This window comes from Acipenser ruthenus, chromosome 39, assembly GCF_902713425.1.
Source record: "Acipenser ruthenus chromosome 39, fAciRut3.2 maternal haplotype, whole genome shotgun sequence".
Classification (NCBI taxonomy): domain Eukaryota; kingdom Metazoa; phylum Chordata; class Actinopteri; order Acipenseriformes; family Acipenseridae; genus Acipenser; species Acipenser ruthenus.
In genome coordinates, this window is record NC_081227.1 from 2,350,479 (window position 1) to 2,375,749 (window position 25,271).

Below are 25,271 nucleotides of genomic sequence, written 5' to 3' on the forward strand. Positions count from 1 at the left end.
GTATAAACCACCAATGGGTGGTTAATGCAATCCAGACGGAGTCCCTGGTGCTGTAAAATGCTCTAATTAAAATCCAGCTGCGCCTTACACAACGGTGTTCAAACCTTGACAACCCGATCACTGCAAAACGCTCCAATTCCTTCTGAAAATCTGATGAAAATGAAGAATTGGTGCGGTACCTGTGGCCAGGATGAGGCCGGGCGCGGACTCCTTGGATAGGATGGGCACTCTGCGAAGCTGGATGTTGAGGAGCTGACTCCAGCGCTGGGCGAGGTGCAGAGAGCAGCCTTTGGAGAGCTGGCAAGAAGAAGCAGCCACTTGTATTATCCCCACAATGCTTATATTCTCAATAGCATGTGCCTCCGCAATAAACTGTACTACTGAAACACTGACTGGAGTTGACTTACAGTTAAAAAACTCCTTTTAGTTTCCACTATAATCTAACATCACAGGTTTAATAAAACAGATTTTGACAGCAGTGTTCAACTTAGTGTGAAACTGTTCCCAATTTCCCAGAGCCTGTGGCTTCAGGGATTATTTCTCTTTCTCAACCCGAGACAATAGTTTCTGACCAAGACAACTCCCATCAATACTGTTATAACATCCCCTGTTGAGAGTTATTCTGTATTGGAAATAAATGGATGCTATTTGGTGTGTCACTGCAGCTTCTGCTTATAATCTCTAGTATACAGTACAGTATATTGAAGAGAGTGAGGTTATCTATTCAGGGTAATAAAGATATTTAGTGAACAAGAGTTTTGAGTGACAAAAAACAAGCAACAAATCAAAACAAGCTGTAAATCATTCTGCATTTATGCCTCTACACACGTGGGCAATAATCCTGCCATCAAGAACGATCCATACATTAGATAAAACATCAGCTCTGCTACGAACTTGTGTGGTTTTGTCTAGAGCATTATGCACAGTAACCACATCCTTCCTTAGAATTAACACCCAAAACACAGAGTGCTTTCTGCACTGCAGGAAAATAACTTGTTTTTCTGTTTTTGAGTTGTTTCAAGGTTACTCTTGAAGGATACAAATGATATCCTATACAGTATAGAACTACAATAAACACACACACACACACAGTGTTCTTGTAACAGCAGTAGCTCAACTCCGGCTATTTGCAAACTGTACATCACTAATGAAAAACGGGGAAGGGCATATCGGATTGAGTGGTTTGTAAAAATAAAGAAAAAAGGAATCACTGATATGAACAGAAAATAAGAATAATAGAACACAGCAAGACGTTTTCTATACATCCGTTTGTCTCATTGTGATGAGGACATGCTTCTGCATAAGCTGTTCAGAGTAGCACAATTTGGGGGTCTATACAATTCTCTGTCAATATTTTATGTGTGCATATGGGTGATATACAGCAGGTCATGGTTTTACAACCGGGATGGATGATGTATGTTAAAAACACTAAGAAAAGAAATTAAAAAGAAGACGGCAAGGGCTTATTAACACCACAGGCAAAATCAACAGCCTCACATGTAAACATTTCAAGCAGAAACCTCGATGCGTTCTAGTCAACACCACTTGTAAGGTAACTGTATTGAGAGTCACAGCTCTGGTTACTATGCTGCAGCACCCCTACCTCACAGCTGACTGTGCCCCCAAGGCTGTCGTAGGCAGGGGGCTGCAGGGGCTCCCAGGTGCCCCCCTTGTCGAAGGTGATGACGGAGCGCATGTTTTCCTCTGTGAAGGAGCCGTTTATCAGCGTGGCAATGAACACGCCCCTCAGCCCCTCCACGCGGTGCAGGTCAGCGAAGGGCTCGTTCGCAAAATACCTGGAGAATCACAGAGGGGGGGGGGGGGGGGGATCATATGTGGAAGAATTTGAAATTGGCAAGTGCAAATACAACCACCAAAGAAAAAGAGGAAAAGCCATGGATATTCAGCAGCGGTGTGCGGCTACTCTGCTGATATGATGTTTTCATTGTCAACGTACGGCCTTGCGATGCTTTTTATGCAGAGAATTGCCATTGGTACCAAAATGTAAAAGGTGAAGGAAGGACAGCTTTTCTTGTTTTGAAATCAGCACATCAATGAATGGATGCATTTAACACCTGAAGATAAATACTTCTTAAAAAGGCATAAACATCTATGAGCATCTAATATTTAGAATATATTATTGAACCCTGAGACTGAAACATCCACACTGGCTCACGCAGGGTTACCAGACATAAAAAAAAGGTCTACAGTCAAGGGGTCAATAGAGAACCTCTGACATCACCCTATAATAAACAGCCTGGACCAGCCACAGCATTACAGATTTCTCTTTGTTAATCACAAGAGATTAACAAATAACAGTCTAATGAAAATGGACTGCACCGTTCAGCTTATAGTAGAACACTGTTGCTCTTGGTTTGACCTCCATTCTCCCCACCAGAGATACTTATTGTACGATATTCAAATACTGACTGGAGTCAAGGCCTATGGGGGAAAGCTGTTGCCCCGAGGGTTTAAAAGGGAGAGACGGTGGAGAACGGTGGACTTTATAGCTACATGGAGGTCATTTCTTCAACCGATCTTTTCTGCAGCCTAAACCTGGCTCACGGAACATGGATCATTCTTCACCTGTCTCTCGGTGTACTCTAATCAATGCACAGGCAGCTGTGCACAGTGCTAGCCTCGCTAGAACAAGGTTAATGGCTTGAGGTGGTCCTCCAGTGAACCACAGACAGCCAGTCATTTCAAGCAGTTGGATCTGCCCAAACTGCAGGAGACGATGCCTCCGACACAGTAAAAGACGCCCTTACGTATTCTTATAAAACGACGCTGGTGAACGGCGTACCTCACGAGTGTGTCACTGCCAGTCCCGGCTGGGCTGTAGTACAGCATGTTCTCCAGGGACAGGGAGAAGGACAGCCCCTCAGCGTCTGAGATGTACAGGTGGGTCACGCTGTTGTTGTGGTTCACGCACACGAACACCTGGTCCTCAGAGGCGTCTGCGATGTAATATTCCTAAAGAGCAGGCAAGCAAGAGGGGTCAGAGGATCAGCAGGAGCAGCAGCACCTGCCACTGCGCGGCTTGAAACTCTGCACCCAGTCCTCAGTTTCAGAACTACCTTCAGTATATTACTAAAGCAATCACGAACCAGGAGTTTGATGTTAAACTGTTGTATAGGCATGGGTGAAACTGCTATGCAATAGGAGCCTTGTGAATATATTTTGCATGAAAGCAGTACTTCGGGTTAAAGGAATGGTTAACAGGACCCATAGCTGTTACTATTATACAGACAATTAAAAACGCACAAGGAGACTCCTCACATGCAGCTGGTAGATGGTACTCACAGTGATGGGGTGCCTGGTCATGAACTGGGCTGCTCTCATGGGCTTGCGGTTGTAGGATACCCAGAGTTGCACAGAGGACTGCTGCTGGCTCCCCAGGAGTGGCTGTGGAGGAAACACAAGACCATTAGAGTGACTACAGGAGTTAAACATGGGGAACAGACACCAGGGCAGCGACGTCTAGGTGCACACGAGAGCCACTGTCCCAAGAGCAGGGGAACAAGCAAGCAAGAAAAATAAAAAACACAACACACACTTCAACAACAACACCCACCACTAATATGGCTTTTGTCACCCATTAACTGAGTTTCCAATATAACGGAGCTACAAGTTCTTTTGCATTTGTGTGTGTGTGTGTGTTTGGTGGTACTGGCTATAGTCTGGCACTGTGTCCGCAGGTACGCACCATGTCAGACAGACAGAGCACCTCCATCCCAGCCTGCCCTGCAGTCCTGGGCCTCTCTCAAGCAGAGACTGACAGCTGTGTTGAACTGTGGTTTTGCGATGTGTGATAACGTCCGACGGAGGCTAGTCAGAGTGTTCCTTTAGTGATTCAGAGCACTGCAGCACAAGGCTCTCTGTGGCAGGGGCTTCACAAATCTTGTCTAGCACTCAAGGAGCCAATCAACTTGCTTCACTCAACAGTATTTTAAGACACTGCAGAAATCAGCCCAGCTAGTCTAAATGTGTTCAAAATTGGTTCTCGTATTCAAACACGGAGAAGTCTCTATGGAGCAAGAGCTTTCTTTACAACACTCTAGTAATGCAAAAAAAAAAAAAACGTACAAGCAGTCTTAAACAGGCTATTACACTTCTATATATAAATAATCTAGCACTATTATAGCTTCCCCTGCAGCTTGTTCGATGATGTGTTCGGCACCCACTGTGTTCCTTCAGAGCTATTTGAATCTTACTCATGTTTAATTAGAATAAGTGATCCTGCATTTTCTTGCCGCGCTACGATTCCTCTTGTGAATTCTGTTGTTTCTTTCACTATAAAAATAAAACTAGAAAAACGACTTTAGCAGCAGCTAGGAGAAGTTATTGTTCGAGGCTATTTCTTGCTGGTTTTACACTGCTAAATGTTATAAACTGTCTGAATAATAGTGTTACTCATACAGTGTGCAGTAAACGGCACTTTATTTTTATTCAGTATTAGCCAGTTATTAAATTTTAAGTTTAGAATTTGCAACTTTTTCACACAATTGAACTGCAATATATTATACAAAGGACACTGAATCTGAATAATTGGTGGCCTCTATGTACGTTAAATGATACACAGTGTTACCTTTAAAAATAAATAAATTCCAAAGATACAGAACGCCCTGCAAGATTCCCCTTCACTCAACAAAACCCACCTGCACAGCAGTGAAGAGGCAGCACTCTCAGATCTGCCTAAACAATGACCAAAGCTGCTCTCACTTTAAAACATGCATGCTGCTGAAAGCCATTAAGAGAGAAGCTGTGTGTACCGGAGTGTGAACAGGTTGCCTATCAAAGCACTACGTCCTTGAAGAGACTGGAATTGCTCCAGGAAGAATATCTAACACTGAAAATGGCCGTTTGTCAGCGGCACTACTAAATCCCCATTGCCGGCTAATGGATGCGTGACATTTATTAATTAGGCTCGGGCTAATGGAGAACCTCTGAACTGTGCCGGTGGGGAAGCTGCTTTGGTTTTTATTCATTTGGCTCAGATTGCACAGGTTTGCTATGACTTGAAACCAGTCAAGAAATCCTCTAGTTAATTACAAACGGCAGCGGTTATTCTATCCTGGCCTGTCACTGAAGAACAAGAAGTTTGTATATGCGATTACACTATGACTTACCCACAATACATGTAGTCTGATCCAGAACAGGCAGTTAAGTTGGCACTTGCAATTCAATTTGAATTCCTGCCTAGTGGATCATTTGTCTTTTTATTATGATAATAAAAGTGCAGTGTAATATATTTGGCCTGTTGAAAAGTTGCTACTGCTTCCTGGTATATAGATAGTAACTCACGCCTCCTGTCCAGCTGGGAGACCATGTGACCTGCTGTCGCGGTACCAGGATGCATCAGTTTATCTACAGCGTTGCTTTTGAAATAGTTGCGTATTCAAAGAACAGCCGATGTTTACCTTTACCAGGAAGCTAATGCTAATATGACTGAATAGGCTCTTTATCTCCTGCACACACACACAGACAGACACACACTCCTCTTTATCACACTCCACACCCAGTGGGGTTGTTATTCGGGGCCTTCAGAAACACAAAGAACAGTGATTCACCTCCTGTGCCTGACCACTGTAGATAAAGCAGCTCCAATGAGATTTACTGCAGTGGCATTTGATGCAATGCTGCTGAACAATGGCTATGGGGCTTTGTTAACCACACAGAAGACGCTGGCAGTTACTGTCCTGTACTTACTCATGTCAAACAATCTTACGCACTTGCCTGACACGAGACACATTTGAGAATCCTTTTTGTTTCAATGGATTGACTGCGTACATTTGACCAGTTTTACACTTGCGATGCAGGCCTCGCATTGTAGTTTTGAAAGACGTACATTATAACAAATACCTGTATGGATTTAATTTTTTTTTTTTTTTTAAATGGTATCTGGTAGCATGGTAAAGAAAGTTTGCACGCTTTCCTTTCCAGGTAAGTGGATACAGGAAATGCCTCCATCTTACTCCGTCCAGCATTTTGCCATGCCACAGAACAGTGTAATATACAATCTATCTCTAAACGTTCTGGTGTGCAACACCTCATGAGCACTCTAGATTTCTGTTCCAGAATGGAATGCTAGCAGACTGATTCAGCAGCACTGCAATCTCACCTCAAAGCCATATTCATCACTCTGAGAAGTGCTGTGGGCTGCAGTCTGAACATGTTACACAGAACACTGCAGGCTATTACTAAGGCACAGAGCTACAGTAATACAGACCAAACTTAAACTGCTCAGTCACCCTCAACTGTTGCCAAGCGATTTATCTGGCAGAATAAATGCTTCCATCCCTACTAGTCTGTTAATAGATTTAAGATGCATGCCGATTCAGAACGCAAGGGGAGTTAAACAGCATGTATTCACAAAGCTATCTGCACCAAATTGTTGGTGCAAAAAAACTACTAACTAGGAATTGAAATATGAGTTTAGATACAACTGTAAACACTCTAACTGTAATGTTCAGTGTGTCCGCCCTGCTTTGTTAAGTAAACACTAAGGTTTCAAATACTGGTTTCAATAGCGGCTGTAAAAACAAAAACAGGTTAAATCAGTGTCATAAAATCCCACTGTGTGAACATAACAATGTGTGACAGATTATGAGACTCTCACATCACTGGTGCTAAAGAATGTCAGTACCAAGGCTCCTCACAATTGGATTGTCTAGTGTTGCCATCACTACGCAGGCCTCTGTAAAAAGAGGTGCACGTCACAGGAAATGTGTTTTTTGAGTGACAGCGACCGGATTAATGAACAGCATCTCTGTCAGTGTTGATGACAGATGGATATAATATAATACATGTTAGGTTATATTACTGGAATCCGCTTGCTAGTTCTGTATGCAAGCGTGGCCTGGTATGCTCTTTGCAAGCTCCTAAACCGCATTCACGTGGATTACTGTGTGTGTATTTTTCACACCCGTTTTAACATGTCCTTTCATCATAAGCGATGTGCTTAGCTTCCACAAGTGTAAAAGTGAGATCACTGGCAGGCACAATAACAGTGGCTGAAGAGAATAAGTAACTAAAACCAAGCCAATGACATGAACTGATCACCTGAAAAGGCCCTTTTAAAAAAAAAAAAAATAAATAACCTTTCTGATGCGTCAAGGACACAGTTGCTAGAATTGAAAATCTTCAGAGAGCTGATCAAGCCAGGTCAACTTCTGCCCTACATTCTTCCTCTGCGGCTAAATAAGATATTTCAGATTGCTGGGGAAAAAAAAATCTGACAGAGCCAGAGGAGTCCCAGTCAAAGTGAGGAAGCTGATTAAAGTGGGATAGTAAAGGCTGAGAAACTAGGGGCTTGGTGGCGCAGACAGTGAATGTGTGAATTCAATAGCTTCTGCAGGTCTGGTTTCAAATACAGCTAATTTCCCTCCCAAGTGAAATGTAACCACAGTAGCATTAAACCCACATAAAAAACATTGCCAAAAAAGGAAAAAATAGTGTGGGGATTTTTTTGATAGCACTCCCTTGCTTCAAATAGTGCCGGAAGAAGGAAACGGCTTTAAAAGAGGGGAGGGTTGGAAGCTTGTGACTCTCTAGCTCAAACTAGTTTTGGGAACTGTCAACACACTTTCAGCCGGCGTCACCCCTGTCTTGTCTCTCCGATTAGTGTCTACACTACAGATTAGTTACCGAACTTGCTTCCCTGTCTTGCCTAGCTTCATTAGGGCATGACATTAGAGAAGTATTTCTTAGTGAGTGTTTTTTGTGAGGTGACAAATTGTTTTAGTGTTCATTAGAGAAAAAGTCCTTCAATAAAGTAAAAGTGTAGGTTTAAGATCTGACCTCCCTTCCCCAATAACTTTGAAATAATCCAATTTAAATCAACCATTACCATTCACAAAACCTCCATATTAAAAATCCACTGGATTAAGCCTCAGGTGGATTTTATCAGGGCAATGTACAGTAACCCCACTGGACTGCAGACAGGTGGATCCTGCAATGCAGGGCACTTTCCCGGTTCTATAAAATGCTTGATCAAACCAACCCTTAGGGTAAGAAACACTTTTACACAGAGAGCGGTGAGGGTACGGAATGGGCAGCTACGTTGTTGATGCCGAATCACTGGGGTCCTTCAAGACCCGACCTGACAGTTCTGAGATCACTCGGCTACTCAGAACCAGCCTTGATGGGCTGAACGGCCTCCTGTCGTTGGTACCCACTGTGCAGAGATACGGGCTCCAGTGCATTCCCAACATGGATATTTATGAAGCTGCTGCAGTGCTGCAGTAGGCATGCTCTTACCACAGTCTTGGTGGCGAACATGTACTTGTCGCGCAGCTGGAAGCTGTCCACTCTCTCCAGGAGCAGGTGGCGGTTCTCCTCGCTCTGAAAGAAGTCCGTGCTGGACAGGATGCTGGAGGAGCCCATGGGCTCGTGTCGTTCCACAAACACAGTGGTGGGGCTGTCATACGGCTCCACTCCCCTGTGAAGAGCAATACACGGCAGTTTAACAACACCTCTCCACGTGCAACAACACAGTGAAGGAGCTGCAGCAAATTTACTTCAAAATTAGAAAGCCAAAAAAAAAGCCTTCAAGTGCAGGTGTACCAGGGCGACTAATCGATCAGTGCTTCATTGCAAAATAAAAGCCATGGCCATCAATAATCTATTTCCGCAGGCTAGCCTTGTTTCTCCTCTCTCTCTCTCTCTCTCCACCCCCCCTTAAACAGAACTCCCTCTCGTCCCATTCCTGATCTGCAGCCAGACAGACTGCAAGCCGTAAACCAACACACAGAGTAGAAACACAATCAGTGGGATTGTGTTCTGGAAGCACTTTAAATACTTTTCTGAAAGCGGGATTATCACAACAGAAACAAAGCAAGCAGATTCTGGAGATTTCCACCCAACACAAAAAAAAAAAAAAAAAAAAAAAAAAAAAACCCTGTTTAGCCATCGGGTGTGATTAGTACAAAAGCCCAGAGGGATAAATGTTGCAAATCTGGATAACATGACTTTGAGTACAGTTGCCACAAGGACTCCCTACAGAGCATGTCAGGAGTTTCTTGGAACTCTGTCCAGACCTGACAGTCTGGCTCGTCAGACAAGCTCAGAGTCAAGTGAACACTAAGAGCGAGAATACTGGATCAACAGACCCCAAAATTATAGCAGTAAAAAAAAAAAAAATCTATTTGAATGAAATATTTTAAAAACTTCATTCGACTTACCAAAAGTACGATTTCACGTGCTCCTGGATCATCACCCAAGTCTGGCCAAAATTATCGGACATCCACAACTAGGGCAGGAGGAAAGGTAGACAAGCACAAAATAACCCTTAGTTGAGAGGGTAGGTCAGACAGTACCCCGTATGCTTGAAAGTACAATATGAACTATAAAACATAAGACTTGACAGCATAAATGTATCACGACTTCCACATAAGACTGGGAGAAGGTTGACCCGCCCATCAAGGCTAATTCTTTGCACACTTGTGTCCACGCGAATGGGATCTAATTCAACAGGAAGGAATCTAATTGTTTTCTTAATGTTTCTCGTGTATCAGACTTTACTACTTCACATGGCAGCTATTCCATGCATTTATAAATCTCTGTGGCAAGCACCTACTGCTCTGAAGTTATTTACACAGCTTCTAATTACATCCTCTTGTTCTACCACTTAGCACATTATTACAATCCCCTGATTCCTGTCTGTTCAGCCTGTGCAGATAGCTTCGGTCATTAACTCCTAGTTGCCCACCTCAGTATTTTCACCCCAAGTCCAATAGTATCCGTTTTGTAGTCAGGTGACCAAAGCTATTCAGAATTTTAGGTAGAGCATTAGCATCAGCATTTTCTAAGTCATTTCAAAACACATATCTGTGGGATTTGAGAACTGCTTGGCGTGTCAGATTCTTCCCCTGAGAGGAGCTCACCTGCTTGTCGGAGTTGGAGCCGTCATAGCCCAGGACCAGGTTAGGCTCCTTGCTGTGAAGCAGCAGGTCGGTGGCTTTGAAGGGCACTGGGATTGCCTGGACAGTTTCACAGAAGTCAAAAGTGATCCAGAGGAAGGAGTTGCTGGGGTCTGCAAAGATGTACTGCAAGGACAGAGAGAGAGAGAGAGTCAAACTCCTTGTACAGTAACACCAACATAGGTAAGAAAAGACTCTTTGGAAGACCAGATTCAACACACTACTCTACCCAGTTTGAACCAGGCTTCGTTTTGGTGCAGCTTTAGTTCAGTTTCACATTTTAAAAATGACCCAAGAGTGTATTTCTATTGATATACCTAGAGTTTAAGCATCGTTCTGGACTGATGCGGCAATGGCAGTAAATCATCACATCAATAGCAGCCGACAGGAGGAGGGTAAAGAAGCTGCTTTTCTTACCCGCTTGTTGTCTACCGGGCTGTGGTAGAACTGAGCAATAGCCTGCTGACCGCTGAAGTCTTTTGGTAGCTGAAATTTGTCAGATATTTGTTGGAATTTTGTTCCGTAGTCGTAAGAGACGTACACCTGCAACGAACAAAACAAAACAGAGTCTTATTGTCAAATACAAAAAGTCAGCGTAACGCCTGTGCAGTAAAAAATACTTTGCGGTACAGCAGGCAAATTCACTTGCCTCTGGAGACCTGGGTTCGAATCCAGCTATGGATGAACCCGAGGCCCGGCACTGTGCCTTATTGTAACCAGAGCAACGGTCGCTGGGCAACAAATCTTCAAAAAAAAAAAAAAAAAACAGTAGCCTGTTTACTGGTTTTAGCTGAAGCAAATAAAGTGGCACAAGGTCGATGGTAAGAACATAAATCACACGGGCTCGCTTGCTCAGCGTAATGCCAGCACATGCAATAACACATTCCATCAATCTGCCCAGCAATTACTCCTTTAATTGATCAGAATGGATACAAACGAGAAGGCCGCGCTAATTTGTTTCTGTGTTACCTTTCAGCACTGAATGCACTAAATGTACAAGTTACTGAAATGTTGCTACTCTGACTTCCTAGGACTCCGATTCTCCCAGTAACTTCAATGCAAAAGCACGTCCTTACCATTCACAGCTGGGTAAGCTACTCTTGGTATACAGTATGTAACACAACCCTGTTCCTCACTGCCTTGAAATATCTTGCAATGAAAGCAGGACTCGTTTCTCAGCAATGTTATTTAAGGGTATTCCCACGAAACATGTAAATGGAGCAAAGGCAATTAATTTCCTACGAAGATCGCACTGGAGAAATCTCGAAGAGTAGGTTCAAATGTCATTAATAGATTTGTTTTTTTTTTACATTTTCTAACTTCTCACGTTTGCATTCCTCGAAATACTTAAACGTAATAAATTAAATGACATTTCTAGAAGAATGCATATCAAAAACTTTTGTTGAACCAGCTTAACCAGCATCACCAAGCTAAACCAGTGCTTGTAACCACTGCTGAGATAAATCCGAATGCTTAACCAACCGTGTCCCTGTGTGTGCCTGAAAAATGAAAAGGATAAAACCCATTAAGAGTGTTTACAAAAGCCATTACTCTAGTCCCAGAGCAGCTTCAAATGAAAGGCAGAGGCTGTGAAGATTAGGAACCCCCAGGGGGGATGAATCAGCACACAGACACCTGCAGATGGGCCAGAGCAGAGCAGAATACCTGCGAGTGCAGCGCAGGGATCCAGATCCAGCAGCACACAGGAGGCGATGCTGAACTCCTGGGCAGAGACTAATGAAATGAGACCCCCCGCTGCAGAATCCAATGCTTTTTCAAAATGATGTATTCATTGTTGTTTTATCTGTTACATCTTCATCTAGTTCTTTTGAATCATATTACAGGGAGCACAGACCAAGGCCTTTTTTGTTCTCTCTCTCAATAGAATTACATTGGAATACAGTTTCATTAAGACAGAATTTAAGACTGAGAGCCGAGAGTAGTAGATTAGAACACTTGTACTGGGATCCAATGGAATAGCCATACTCCAGGGGATAAAGAGCCATAAAAACAAAAGATAGGAACATCATGCAAGTCACTGGATTGATTGAATACGCACCGAGCTTCGCTTTGCCCCCGGCGCTCCAATGCTGTCCCTGGCAAGCGCCACAATGACTTTGCTCCTCTCCCCGGCCCAGTGGACCACCATCTGATTGTGGGAGTCATTCAGGCTGACCTGCAAGGGAGGAAAGAAGGTGGTGAAGGACGGAACAGATTTAAGGAACAAAGTACAGTTCATGGCCTCAGAATTAGAAACCACACACCTCTTCTCTGCAGAATCAGGTTCCCGGTACATGGTTACAAATGTTTTGCGGTAAAGACAAAAAGTTACATTATTTGCAAGCATTATGAAGACTTTATTTTCAATTCATCCTGACAATGCTGCTAATTTTTTAGCAAGCGCGGCGGCAGAGGAGCGTATTCCTGAGCTAAACAAAGCAATTGATATAGAGCAGCGACGGAACAGAAAACACTGTTCTGAGAAGCTGCAAGTACATCACTCTCATGTCACTCTCTTTATCCTCCAGGAACCAACCTCTGAATTTTAGTGCTTTCAAACTACAGCCGCTTAGTTTAAAAACAGTCAAATACCACAAGCAGGCCAACACTTTAAAACAGATGAATGCACGGTCGTGTATTTACCAACAGAGTGGGAGTTGCATAAGAAAGGTAAATAGAAAGCCAACAGCTCTGTTACAGCTTTAAATAACAGCTCTCCAACAGGTAGGCTCCCCCCTGTGTCTTTAGTTCTGCAGTTTGCCCTATGTTAACCCCTGCAACCAATCAGTGGCATGCATTACATTCACAACGTATTGCGCAGCTGAATTGCATGCATTCCATTGCAATTACAAACATGTGTACCACAGAAACAGGTGCCTATTTAAATTAAGAATGCATTAGATAACACCCACGAAAACTGGTTTGCTCCATTACCCTGCTCTACATTATGTGAAGACATCTGATTTTGCTGTTAACTGAAACTCTTTAAAACCCAGGTCACCCAGTGCTGGGAAGAGCAATGCAGTCAAGCCATTTAACAGGAGACACCAATCCACTCTATTAACTGTGGCATGCACGCCCTTTAAGTGGTGTCCCGTTAAAGACCTTTCAGAAGCTCTTACAGTTTTATATGGCTCCTATAAAATGTCAGCACCTGAAAAATCAATGGTTGTTTTTACAGCAGTGCAAGAGCTCTGCTAAAACAGAAGGAGTAAACAGAGCTGCGAAGGGAATCTCTCGTGGCGTCGTCTTCCAGTGGGGAAATGCCAGCTCACATGGGGAGGTGGCAATGAAACCCTATGTGATGCTGAAAAGGGTTCCAGGGTAGGTGTGCATGCAAAGAAAGAGTGGGAGAGTGTCTGAAGGTCTCAAGGGCTTGCAATAAAACTAAGCGGAAGTAGCCCCTATTGGAATACTTGAGCTGGACTGGATTAGATGCAGTATCACCATCTTGTAACGATACCTACCTCTACTGCGAAACGATACATCATGTAAAGAGAGGCTCACGACTCTTCGATACAGGACAAATCGCTACTCCCCCGCTAGACTGTATTGAGCACCAGCGTCCCTTGCCTCACCAGCTCAGGAGAAACGGACTAATTAGAACAAAAAAGGCACGGAGCGAAGCAGACAACAGGGAAACACACCAAGGAAACAGCCGCCTCCTCATTCCTTGTGAGGAAATGGAGATGTCACAATGGCATTGATTCTCTCCCGGCCGCTGTGTGTCGGTACCCAAATCAGAGAGCAGAACAAGAGCCTCCCTCTCCCTCGTTCACCCCGGCTGGTTACACGGGTTCCTGTTTTGCCATTTTTAGGGTTCTCGTTCAGGCATGCTGATCACTCACTCTACAGTGAACACGACAACTGCCTTGATTTTGATCTTCAAACTTTTACCACACATTCCAAACTTCCTACAGACGTTTCGGTTTGCATTTGGCTGTAATCCGATTCTGCAAATATGTTTAACCGTCAGGTACGGTGTGATTATTACGGCACACAGTAAGTCACTTGGATGACAATACAAAGAAGAAAATGCTGAATAGCCCATGCAGGTTGCTCTTTAAGCTGTCAGAATTGTTTTCTGTTAACATTAAATTAAAACCCATTTCCTTGTTTTTTTTGGGGGGGGGGAGGTTTTAGCTGGAAGTAATAAATTATTTTATTTTTATTCCGAGAAATTATTTAACAAAGACAGCAGATGTAGTCGATTAGAAACGAGTAACATTCCTTTATTTTTTCTTTTATTTTTTTTTAGCTGGCATGGAAAGATTGTGGACAGTGAACTGGAGACAAGCCCACAGCCTGGGCAGCGTCGCCGGCCACACTAACCACGTTCCCCGCCAGCCTCGTGGACTGCCTGCCAAGAACCCAGATTGGTGGTGAAGGTCAGAACTCGAAAGATCTGCCCGTGGTGGCTCAGTAAAGACAGACAGACACACCAGGAGGACCTAGTGGGTAGTTAGCTACAGTATGTGAGGCTCCAAAGAGGGCAGTAGGGCAATGGCTTGATCAATAAATGTTTAATTGCGGCTCGCAAAATAAAAAAAACACCCATAACTACAACTGATCTATAACACACACTGTTAATCAGATAAATCGTGATAATCAATCATTAAACATTTCACAAAATCGTCTGAATTCACATGTACCAAAATCAGAATTGTCTTTCAATCCGGTTTCAAAGAGGAATTGGTGGGCAGTGATAAACCCACCTCCTTTCTGCTCACGGCACAGACAGACACAGCAGAAAACCACAGAGTTTCCCTCCTACACAGCGCGGCCTTGACTGCTTCTTCACTTGTCATTCTGTCTCTTCAATTTACAAGGAGACGAGAAACTGAACAAAAACAAAGCATTCCCGTGGGCGTGATATCAGCGGCAAGGCATCAAATTAAAAACCTCATTCAAAAATCACGACGCTCCCATACAGGACACAGGGAACACTCAGAGTGAAATGTCTAGTTTTTAAAAAGCGTAAAAAAACGAACAAAAGCTACAGGTTAATGTTTAAATAAATAAAAGGCTTTCTAAAAAAATCGGAGAGGTAATTTTCTTGCTCGTTCATCTTATCAGTATAACCCTGGAACAAATCGGAGAGAAATGGCGTTATTGTAAAATAAGCAAACAAAATGTTTGTAAAAATGACTGCCACAGAAGGGTTAATATTTCTCTGAATGGAGAATTTATGAAAAAACTTGCAAGCTGCCCCCACAGGTCAGCTTAATAATGCTATTTTCATTTCAGTGCTTTTTTTTTTTTTTGTCTTGGAAATGCAATTAGCCTGGCGCCATGTATAAAATTGTATGTCATGATACAGTAGATAAAGCAAATCTGATTTCCATTATCAATAACATCAGGAATAAACGTACAACAGCATGCAATTCCTTCCACGAATTAGGAGGTTATGATGAACATGAATGTATCACGCTCCCAGAATCCTTTCTGAAAACAACACTGTCATTCATCACACACCGACATTGCATCGTTGCTAAAAAAAAGGTAAAGAAGTGAAAAGTGAAGCCAATGTTTATTCTAATGAAATGAACCAAAGGTTTTGAAAGTCTTAACAAGCAAAGACGTATGTCAACTACAGTAGCTAACACAAGGGAAGATGACCTAGTGAAATCTAAATTGGCTTGGGTAAGTGACAGGAGGGAGACTATCTCACTAGCTTTTCACCTCAGGAGGTGGGGTTTGAATCCAGCTTGGGTCGCAGGTAGAATTAGCCCACATGCATCAATGCGTCAGTATCTTTACGTGACACTGCATTGCATCGTGAGCACAGCACAGCTCACTGTAGTTCACCTGATGCTCTTCAATGAAGAAAGCATCTGTTTTATAGTTTGGTGCATCGTTAAATACATCCCTGTATCATTTATGTTTTGTCTTTTAACAAAATACTCTTCATTATTGAATTTACTAATGTTTCATACTGCACAAGTAGGCCATCAGGACCATCATGTGTGTCATGACACATCTTGTAAATCACCCAGATATCGCGACATGTATGTACCATTACAGCCCTATCGTTCAGCCATTATTCCCATTTAATACCATTTCACTATTGACAAAACAAAATGTCTGTCTCCTGGGGAGAGCTGTAGGTAACTGATTGACAGTTAGTTAAAAAAAAATTAAAAAAAAAAAAACACAGTTGTTGCTGCTAAATATATATATATATATATATATATATATATATATATATATATTATATATAATAAATAAGACTCCTATTGCATAGCAGTTGCAACACCCATTCCAGGTTTTACTAGGAGCTTGATTAGCCACAGTGCGTAGGTAACAAGCTCAGGTGTGTCTTATTAAACTCAAAAGCAGGAATGGATCGGACTGCTGTGCAATGGGAGTCTAATTCACATCCCTGTTACTTGTCGTGCACTTTTCTGTCATTCTTTTAAAACATGATACCTGGTACGACACTAGGTTAAAGAAATCTGTTTTTCAAGCCTTGTTTCAAAGTTGCACTTCACTGATCAGTTCCCCTGGAGAGTGAAACTGTCCCCACACTTTGAACACCTGTCATGAACCAATAAGCTGCTTCCCTTAATGATGGACATGCTTTGAACCTGCAGGAAGTGAAACATTTCGCAGACTTCCTGAGAGTAAAGCACAGAAAGTGAACTTTCTTTAACCTAGTGCAGTACCAGACCAGATGTCATTTATTTTATTTTATGTAACATGTGTTTCTTTCAAAACCGCACATTTGAGACCGAGATGCAGCTAATGAAAGACAGGCAGGGTTTAGGGTTTTATTTTGTTGGCTACGACCGCTTAACAGAGACATGCAGTCAAAAACAAACGGTAGCAAACAAACAAAAAAAGACGCTTCATAATTCATTGTAATTACAATGCAACTAATCTTAATTGTAGTAGAACCTTGGCATGCCTGCACAATTGTATTTGTACCGTATAATTGATCAATTACATCTTTATTTGTTATCCGATCATTCTCAACCACTTTTGGCGACCCCATTTGTTTGAAAAAAAAAAAAAGTTTTTATGTTTCTGTATAGTATGTTTCTGTATTTTTAACTGCGATTATTGCTTGGTTATTCAGAATAAATGAGTGCACGTGTTAAATACGTGTAGTGGTTTGTTACTTTAGTGTAACTGTAATTATAAGTGGAATTACTGCAGCATAATTGTAAGTGAAAAACATTGCATTGCAGTTTCAGCAAACAACTGTGCTGTAATTGTAACTCTAACTGACCTCTGGTTTGATGTCAGCGTTGTGCCGTACCCCTGTTCACTTTCACAGCACGTACCAGGGCACAGCAAGCCTGTAAAGTGTGTCTAGGTTTCCTATTATTTATATCCCGGAGATTGATAACTAGCTGCGCTGCCGTACCTGTATATCATGTTATACTGTAGCAGACAGCAGCAGAGCCTGCACTGGAGATCAGCTCCATGGCTGCAATTAGAACAAAACAGCAGTACAATATCGACCGGCGAGCCACGGACAAGAACACAGGGCCATAAATCCAAAGAGCTGCTGAATCCTCACCAGATTCAACAGACTAAAAGCTAATCAATGAGGGTCTTCCCTTAAAATCCAGTGCCGCTTGCTAAACTTCACACAGCTAAAAATCATAACATACACAAGGTGCGGTGTGCCGCTCTCTCCTGTAGCTCTGAATCTCTTTTCGACGTGACCATTCTGGATCAATGAATAGTTCCACGTCAATTCAATATATTGGTCTCAAACGTTCAGTTTTTTTTTAATGTACAGTAGGTGGAAGATAAGTGCCATTTGGGGTCTGTAAAACTAGCTAAAACAGTGGATTGAAATGCAGTCCTGCTTGTGATGAGTTGTTCCTTTTTTAAATGTGTCTTTGAGCTTGCTAATCCTTATTGCGCAGTTGCCTGCTTGTTGCCTCTACTTCCTAGTTTCCTTCCCATCCTGTGACGAAGTGAACTTTCACCTCTGCTGATCTCTTCACTCTACTAAAAGACCAGCAGTGTTGAAGTCACATTGCAGCATGCAGGTAATCAGACAAGCACATGGCTATTTTAAATATCGCACAGTGTTAACATTAACATTGTGGGAACGTAGTGGTAAGCAAACTAACATTTGCTTGCATTGACTACACAAGACGATAAGCAGGCGTTACTGCGGTTCTAACGAGCAAGCCAGTGTGTCTCAGATATCCCAGCGCTGTGCTGTGCGACGCAGGGTCTGCTATTAACCTACAACACCAGATGAATGATGCTCCGTTTAATGCAGGGTCTGCTTCTGTTTTCCAGCCAAAAAGTCCCTGCGGGAGTAGCGGCTTACACCGCAGGATGGTCCTTAACACACAGGCTCATGCAAGTAAATCAACGGAGCTGCTACTGTATGTGCTGCACTGCGTCTCCAGCGTGCTTTTAAAAAGATTGATCCTATTACAATACAAGCAGGAGAGAAACTCAAAACAACAGCCACAAAGGAAACTCCAAATGGGAGTCCAGCGGCATGCAGCGTTTGCTAAATCACACAAGACCCCACACAGTCAATAAGCTGTTTGAGGAAGATTATAGTTCCGTAGCTAGCGGGTTAACTTACTTATCCTCTGCGTATTATACCACGCCCCGAACAGAAGTTAACGGGAGTCGATGAGGGAAAGGTTATCAGCACGCTAATATAATTTGATGAGCAGTCATAATGTGTTTCCACCCCACTTAATATCACATTAGTTTAAAGGGATGTTGCTGTACAGTATTGAAATGTGACGATACAGCAGGCCCTGCAATGTGTATGGTAGCAGTCTGTATCTGTTTTATTATTACGAGGGGTATAACGGTTCATTCTGTATTGAGAATGACGTGATGCTTTCTTTGCACGAGATATCGTATCGTGACAGAGGTACTGTGTGTTGTACAGTCAGTATGGATACATACTCTCCCTTTCATTTGCATGTCTTGTAGCAAAGTAGTCAATAAATCAACAATGCATAGCATACAGCACGCAGGTATTGAAACGAAACCAAGCGACCTGCCAGGGAGACAGTGTGTTAGTCACAGAGACTGAAGGAGGAACTGGTTCTTCTGCTTTTCACACGGCGTACAAAACAAAATGAATCATGCATTTCAAAAGCCAAGTACAGGAAAGACAGACAGAGAAAAAAAAAAAAAGTGCTGGCGGAACAGAACCCTGAACAACAACAAAAAAAAGAGTCCATTGCTAGTGCAAGGCACACAGTACAAGCAGGACTAACGGACGTACTGAGCCAGAGAATGGGGCCAGATCTCAGGCACGGATCCACGTCCACTCTGGCCTGTCTATTGCCTCCCTCATTTTCGAATGCACAGCCCTGGTGCTTATCCACAATAAACAACCACACATTCCTCACCGCTCCACGCTCTGGCCAACACAGTCTATTCTCCAAATTGATTTAACAGGTGCCAGCGGCTGAGCAAACAATTGTGAAACCCTTCCTACTGCAATAGTTGACAAACGGTAAATAATTCACTTTTGGTCGTTCACGTTTTTCCTCCATGTTACCATCAAAACGGGGATTAACTGTATATACTTGGGTTAAACATACCAATGGACTTGCTCAGGTCAATTCTGTCTATATGAGCGAACCTCTCATATATTTAACAGATTGACGTGTTCTTCTCTGGTCTCAAATCAGGGGCAATCTCGTCAAGCTATCCCACCAGTTTTTTGTTTTGTTTTCTCTAAAGTGGAAATCTTGCTTTTCTACTTTCACCTGAAGAAGAGACCTTTGGGGTCTTGACAGCTGGTGATGAATTGTTGTTTAGTTAGTCCAGTAAAAGGTATCACATCTCCTTCTCTGTCTGGTTCTTTGTCTAAGAGGAACTCTGAATGACTGCAGAATGAAAAAAATAAATAAACACATCACTTGTGAAGCGTGCCATAGATTCCACAGATATATGGGTTAAACATGTTTTGCAAGTCATGAAAAATAAAACGCACCTTTTCACTGCCCTTATTTAACACTATATTTAACACAATACCACTGCTGTATCAACTTGTTCCTATACAGACACACAGGGACGTGTCAGGGAGAGATTAATCACAGGAGACTTGAAATTAAATGAAAACGGTGCTGTAGCGGGCATCCAGGCTTTGTCCTACTTCAAGTCTTTGTGTTTTGATTCTCATAAGCCCTGTAGACTGTGATCTCCAGGTAACGGCTCTATAAATAATCAGAGAGCCAAGTGACAGGGGGATCAGAGGTGAATCATTCACCCCACGAGACAGCACAGCTGCTTCAGAGAGAGATCGGCCTTGATGCAGAAGCCAGGCAGACAGAGCTGACAAACGTAATCAGAGAACAACAAACACAGTATAAAACGACCAGCAAGTATGTTGCCACGGCTGCAATTTCAAAATCAGTGCTGTAAGTATGACTAAGAAGCTAATGACCAGGCTGCACTATCAGTACGTGCATAACACCATGGCAATATAAAGTTTCGTGAAAATCAGTTTTAGACGTAGATTTACAGTAATTAGGTATTACGCAAATGAGGCGTTGGTATCATGGCACATCAAAATGACTTCCAGTGTAACACTTACAAACGGACAGCTGTACACACAGACAGCTCCGTATAGGCTAGCCTCACAATCTGATACACCCAATAACTTCTGCAGGACAACGCTGATATCAGGTTTCACCAGCATTTTCCCAGATACATGGAAAAAGGTCAAGCGTGACATAAGCACACACAAGCGTCTCCGCTGAAACCCCCTGCTGTGGATCATGAGTGGCGTGGTTCACGTGTGACACCGTCTGGAAGACACTGAAGAATGCAAGTGTCAATAGGGTCGTCCAGGATAAATATCTGAAACCATTGTGAAGCATTTCCCTCGCCAGCCATTCACTGTTCAACATTTTACGAGGGTTAATAACCGCCACGCGATAGAAGCAGGTACAGAACAAACCCCTTTCTGCTTTTATCACTGCAGATCTAGAGAAGATAACTCTCTACCTGTATCGCTCGCCAGGCACTGAATAGACGCCCTTATTCCATTCCAGTCATGTGATAACATGACCAACTCTGCCAGCATACCTGTAGAGTCGCAGGCAGAGTTGAAAGGTAATAGTGTCATGTGATTTGAATGGAACTGAAGAAGGCTATTCAGGACTGTGTTTGTGTGCCAACTCCCAATGCTCCGGCCCTGCTGCCCGTCACTGCGTGCTTACCAAGAAACTTGTGATTATGACAACACAGCCCACACAGTTCTCAAGCAACAGCAGGAAGAGATACAACTGCCTGATATGCAACCCAAACGAGATCTCAAACACATCCCATCTCGAGCAACAGCAGGAAGAGATACAACTGCCTGATATGCAACCCAAACGAGATCTCAAACACACCCCATCTCGAGCAACAGCAGGAAGAGATACAACTGCCTGATATGCAACCCAAACGAGAAGTGGTTGGGTCTTTAGACGCATTAACATTTACCAAATGCAATCTGAAACTGCAACAGTGTAGACCGTGTAGGTGTACTCACAGAGCTGTAGTAATAAAACTTAATTAGGTCTCAAGCCTAAAATTCTAGGTGATGCAAAACTTTTGCCATAGCTGTACAGAGAACGACAATAACTCACTAAATTAGCTGGTATTCTTTAACAGTAGTCAGTGTCACACAATCTAATCATTATCAAATGTACTGCAAGCTTTGTCAACAGGCGTCATAAACAGTTTTATTGTGTACGATCTTATCTGGCCCATTACGACATAAAAGGCCTAAACCGTAGACTGAAGATAGGGCCACCCATGTAAAGCTGCGTGTTGCTGCACAAGAAGATTCTGTGATCCCAGATACCAGGGTCAAGCGTAGACAGCAGGAGGATTCAAGCTTATTTTTTTTATTACAGCCCAGCAAGGCTTATTAAATACAATACATTAAATATCCGCCCGCTGGTCCTACAGCACAGCAGCTCGACTGGATCTGAAGGGAGCTGTCTCCTGGCCCGGCTCCACCTCATCAAGCACAGAGCAGAGCGTGCAATCTCACCGGCATACTCAGGAGAGCGCCACATCAGAGAGGAGAACATGTGGAAATGATTGCTTTACTTCATTAGTAAGACTTCAAGCAGGTTTTGCTTCAGCTTAGCATTTACACCGACATGATCCGCTACAAGGGGCTTGATACTGTAGTGGGAGTCTGCATTTGCAGTCAAGCAAAAGCTAGCAATATCTGATTACAAAAAGGCCACATGACTCCTGGACGGTATCCGAACAAAAGCACCGTTGAGCTACTGTAGTAAAATAGCCATTCATGCATATGCAAATACGGGCTAAAGTAAAGATAAGCATGGCGTTTTGCTCCATACGGCGCTACGGTATGAAACAAGTGCCATCACATTTCAGATCACAAGTGAAACCACAGCGCCACGAGTTCCAGGCTACATTCCAATAAAAATAATGGACAAGCGACTGTTCTTTTTACCTTTACCATTGCCATCATGGTTGCATAAACACTCACACGATTACAAGCAATCATTAAAATATGGCCCGTGCTGTGAAATCTACAGCTAAATCAAGCTTTTAAAATACAAAGTGCAGATAAGACGACTGTGTGTCGTTTTGCAAATGATCCATTTAGAATCTTGCTCATTCAGAACGAGAACTCTACTATAATTATCCTTCACAGTTCTGAATAAATGATTCTGAATAGATTTGATAGTTGCTTTAGTATTATGAAGTGGATATCCTATACAGATTTCATAGGACCCCAGAATCTACATAATTTATTCGGAGCTGCTGGTACAGCACATCACATGAAATCTTCCACAATAATTAATACAACTGCAACTGGATTAAAGCTCATTAAGTTGCTCTTAACGTTACTTGAAGATGAAATGCTGTACAGTTCCACAACATTCTCCATAATTTACATCTTGGACTGAGTACATCAAAACAGAATAAAAAAAATTGGCACAGGTCCCAACGCAGGCACATCATTTTATTCAATGGTTTCTGAGAGATAACATTAAATGGAAACATTGCCTAAGAAGAGTACGAGATTGAAATTACAAATCGCTCTGAACGAACAGTGGAACCCAACTGCGCAGAGCAACCCACTTTATTAACTGGACAGAGTCTTTCTGCGAGAACCGCTTCAAAATGAAAATCCATTAGGAAAGCGAGCAACTTCCTTTGTAAACCCTTGCCAATGGTTTTCATTGCCAGTTAAAATTATGAATATTTGAATATACAAGAAAACAATGAGAGGCAATGAAGGCGTCTGCAGAATGGGTTCTCTGTGTGTGTGTGTGTGTGTGTGTGTGTGTGTGTGTGTCTGTCTCTCTCTGAAAATGTTACAAGTTACTGAAAAATGTGGTTAGTGCTCTGGACTCTTGACCGGAGGGTCATGGGTTCAATCCCCAGTGAGGGACACTGCTGCTGTACCCTTGAGCAAGGTACTTTACCTAGATTGCTCCAGTAAAAACCCAACTGTATAAATGGGGAATTGTATGTAAAAATAATGCGATATCTTGTAACAATTGTAAGTCGCCCTGGATAAGGGCGTCTGCTAAGAAATAAATAATAATAATAATAATAATAATAATAATAATAATAATAATAATAATGCATTACTCACCAACACTGCAAGCAATACTGTGGGGAATAATGCCAGATCAGCAGACCAATTTGCATGAAATGAAAAACAGCTACTGCACGCCACATCAGCCCATCACAGGAGCTTCCTTCTAGACAGAGCAATATGCGCAACCGCCTTCAAATAGCAAGGATACAGCAGCTGGCAACCATGATCAGTTTCTCACAAACATATGAGTTTGACTTTTACTACTGTGCATGTATCCCTAGTGTAGTTTCTATTGGATCTGAAAGCAGAAACTCCAAAAGGTGCCACTCTGCTTGTAACCTCTAAGCAAACGCAGGCCCCTGCCTTAGACTCCCACCGGTAGGAGGTTATAAATGCCAGCTTCTGTGTATTTGATCAAGAAGCAATATAGAAATGTAAAGGTGCTTGATAAAATAAATCGACCCCTACTTCAGATTCATTATGATGGGGCGGGGCCAGTTAAAATGATAAGGTCGATGATAAATAATGTCCTTTTTTTCCCCTTATGGAAACTTTTCCATGCACGTAATACGTTTTTGTTTTTTTTTAATTCTGTAGCTAAACTCGTATCCATATGAATGATCTAATAACGACTAATTCGAGTCAATAAACTAAGCACTTTATTTATATAAAAATAAAAAAAAGCTGCAGTATGACTGATTCGCCTGATCTGTGATTTCAAGCTTAATTTGTGGCAATGCTACCAGTTCATTTTATAACCCAGCAACAACAAGCTTGCATTAACACGGAAAGAGACATTTATTTATAGGTTGTTGTGTAAACACAAAACAAAGGCTGTGCGTTTTAAAAACACTGTCAAACGCGCGGGGGGGGGGGGGGGGGGGGGAGTTTAATAACTTCATTTTCTAAAGCTCGTTTGTCTTAATAAATACGTCACTTAAATAGAAATAAATATCATGTAATACTGCTGGGCTGCATGTGGTAGTTTCTTCTGTCCGCAAAGGTGCTGTACTGTGTAGCTAACCGTTTACCGCACTTCCAATATTTCCAATACAACGTCGAGGGATATATTATAAGTGACATGACACTTTGTTTTAATGAGGTTTGTTCATGAATATTGTCATAGTAATAATGTTCAGTAGGGCATAAAAACACTACTTGCACATGCATTTCTTATTTTCACAGTTGCATAAGCACAACATTGTAAGTGGTCGCTTTATTAAAAATATTACATTCATATTTATTTATTTATTTATTTATTTTTTATCCTGTATCTGTTTTCATCAGTAAAAGCCATGCATATTCAATTTTAAGCTCCGCTCGACCTCGCTTACCTCCCCGTACACCTTTAGCAGCTGTGGTTCCGCGGTGCTCCTCCGGCTGCGGTGCGGCTGCTGTCTCGACGCCGATCTGCGCTCACGGTCTCCCCGCACAGCTTGGCTCCAGTCCCGGCTCCCGGCTCCGAGGTACCCATTCTCCGCGTTCACCCAGGCAAAACCTTTCTCCTGTGGTAGGGATAACCGCAAATCTCCGTGCAGGTGAAGTGTCTCAGTAAAGCACCCGGGAGTTATATTCAGTATGAAATATACCGTAAGAAGCACCGGGACCTGCATCCTGAACGGCTGCCTTGTCGCCATGTTTGTTATGCGCCCCAGTCAGTGCGTGAACTCGCCCCCCCCGGTGGAGAGAATATGAACTGCGGCTGCTGAGCCCGATAACATGAAGAAGGTCCGAGCAATCACAAAGATCAACACAAATGCATTCTCAGAGGTCTCGAATTGAATTGAGCAATCCTTTAAAACACCGCATACACAGGCTGAATA

General features: G+C 42.6%; 1 protein-coding gene across 1 annotated transcript in view; it reads right to left on the reverse strand.

The window, feature by feature from the left end:
• Positions 1-25,271, reverse strand: part of LOC117966507 (sortilin-related receptor-like) — a 51,323-nt gene extending 26,052 nt beyond the window's left edge. The window contains exons 1-10 of the mRNA XM_059009805.1: positions 24,783-25,271; positions 11,980-12,096; positions 10,338-10,463; positions 9,885-10,046; positions 9,183-9,250; positions 8,260-8,440; positions 3,304-3,405; positions 2,804-2,973; positions 1,604-1,796; positions 180-297 (exon numbers count right to left, since the gene is read on the reverse strand). Coding sequence (XP_058865788.1) covers positions 180-297; positions 1,604-1,796; positions 2,804-2,973; positions 3,304-3,405; positions 8,260-8,440; positions 9,183-9,250; positions 9,885-10,046; positions 10,338-10,463; positions 11,980-12,096; positions 24,783-25,085 — 1,540 coding nt within the window. The 5' untranslated portion in view covers positions 25,086-25,271. The remainder of the gene's footprint in view (positions 1-179; positions 298-1,603; positions 1,797-2,803; positions 2,974-3,303; positions 3,406-8,259; positions 8,441-9,182; positions 9,251-9,884; positions 10,047-10,337; positions 10,464-11,979; positions 12,097-24,782) is intronic.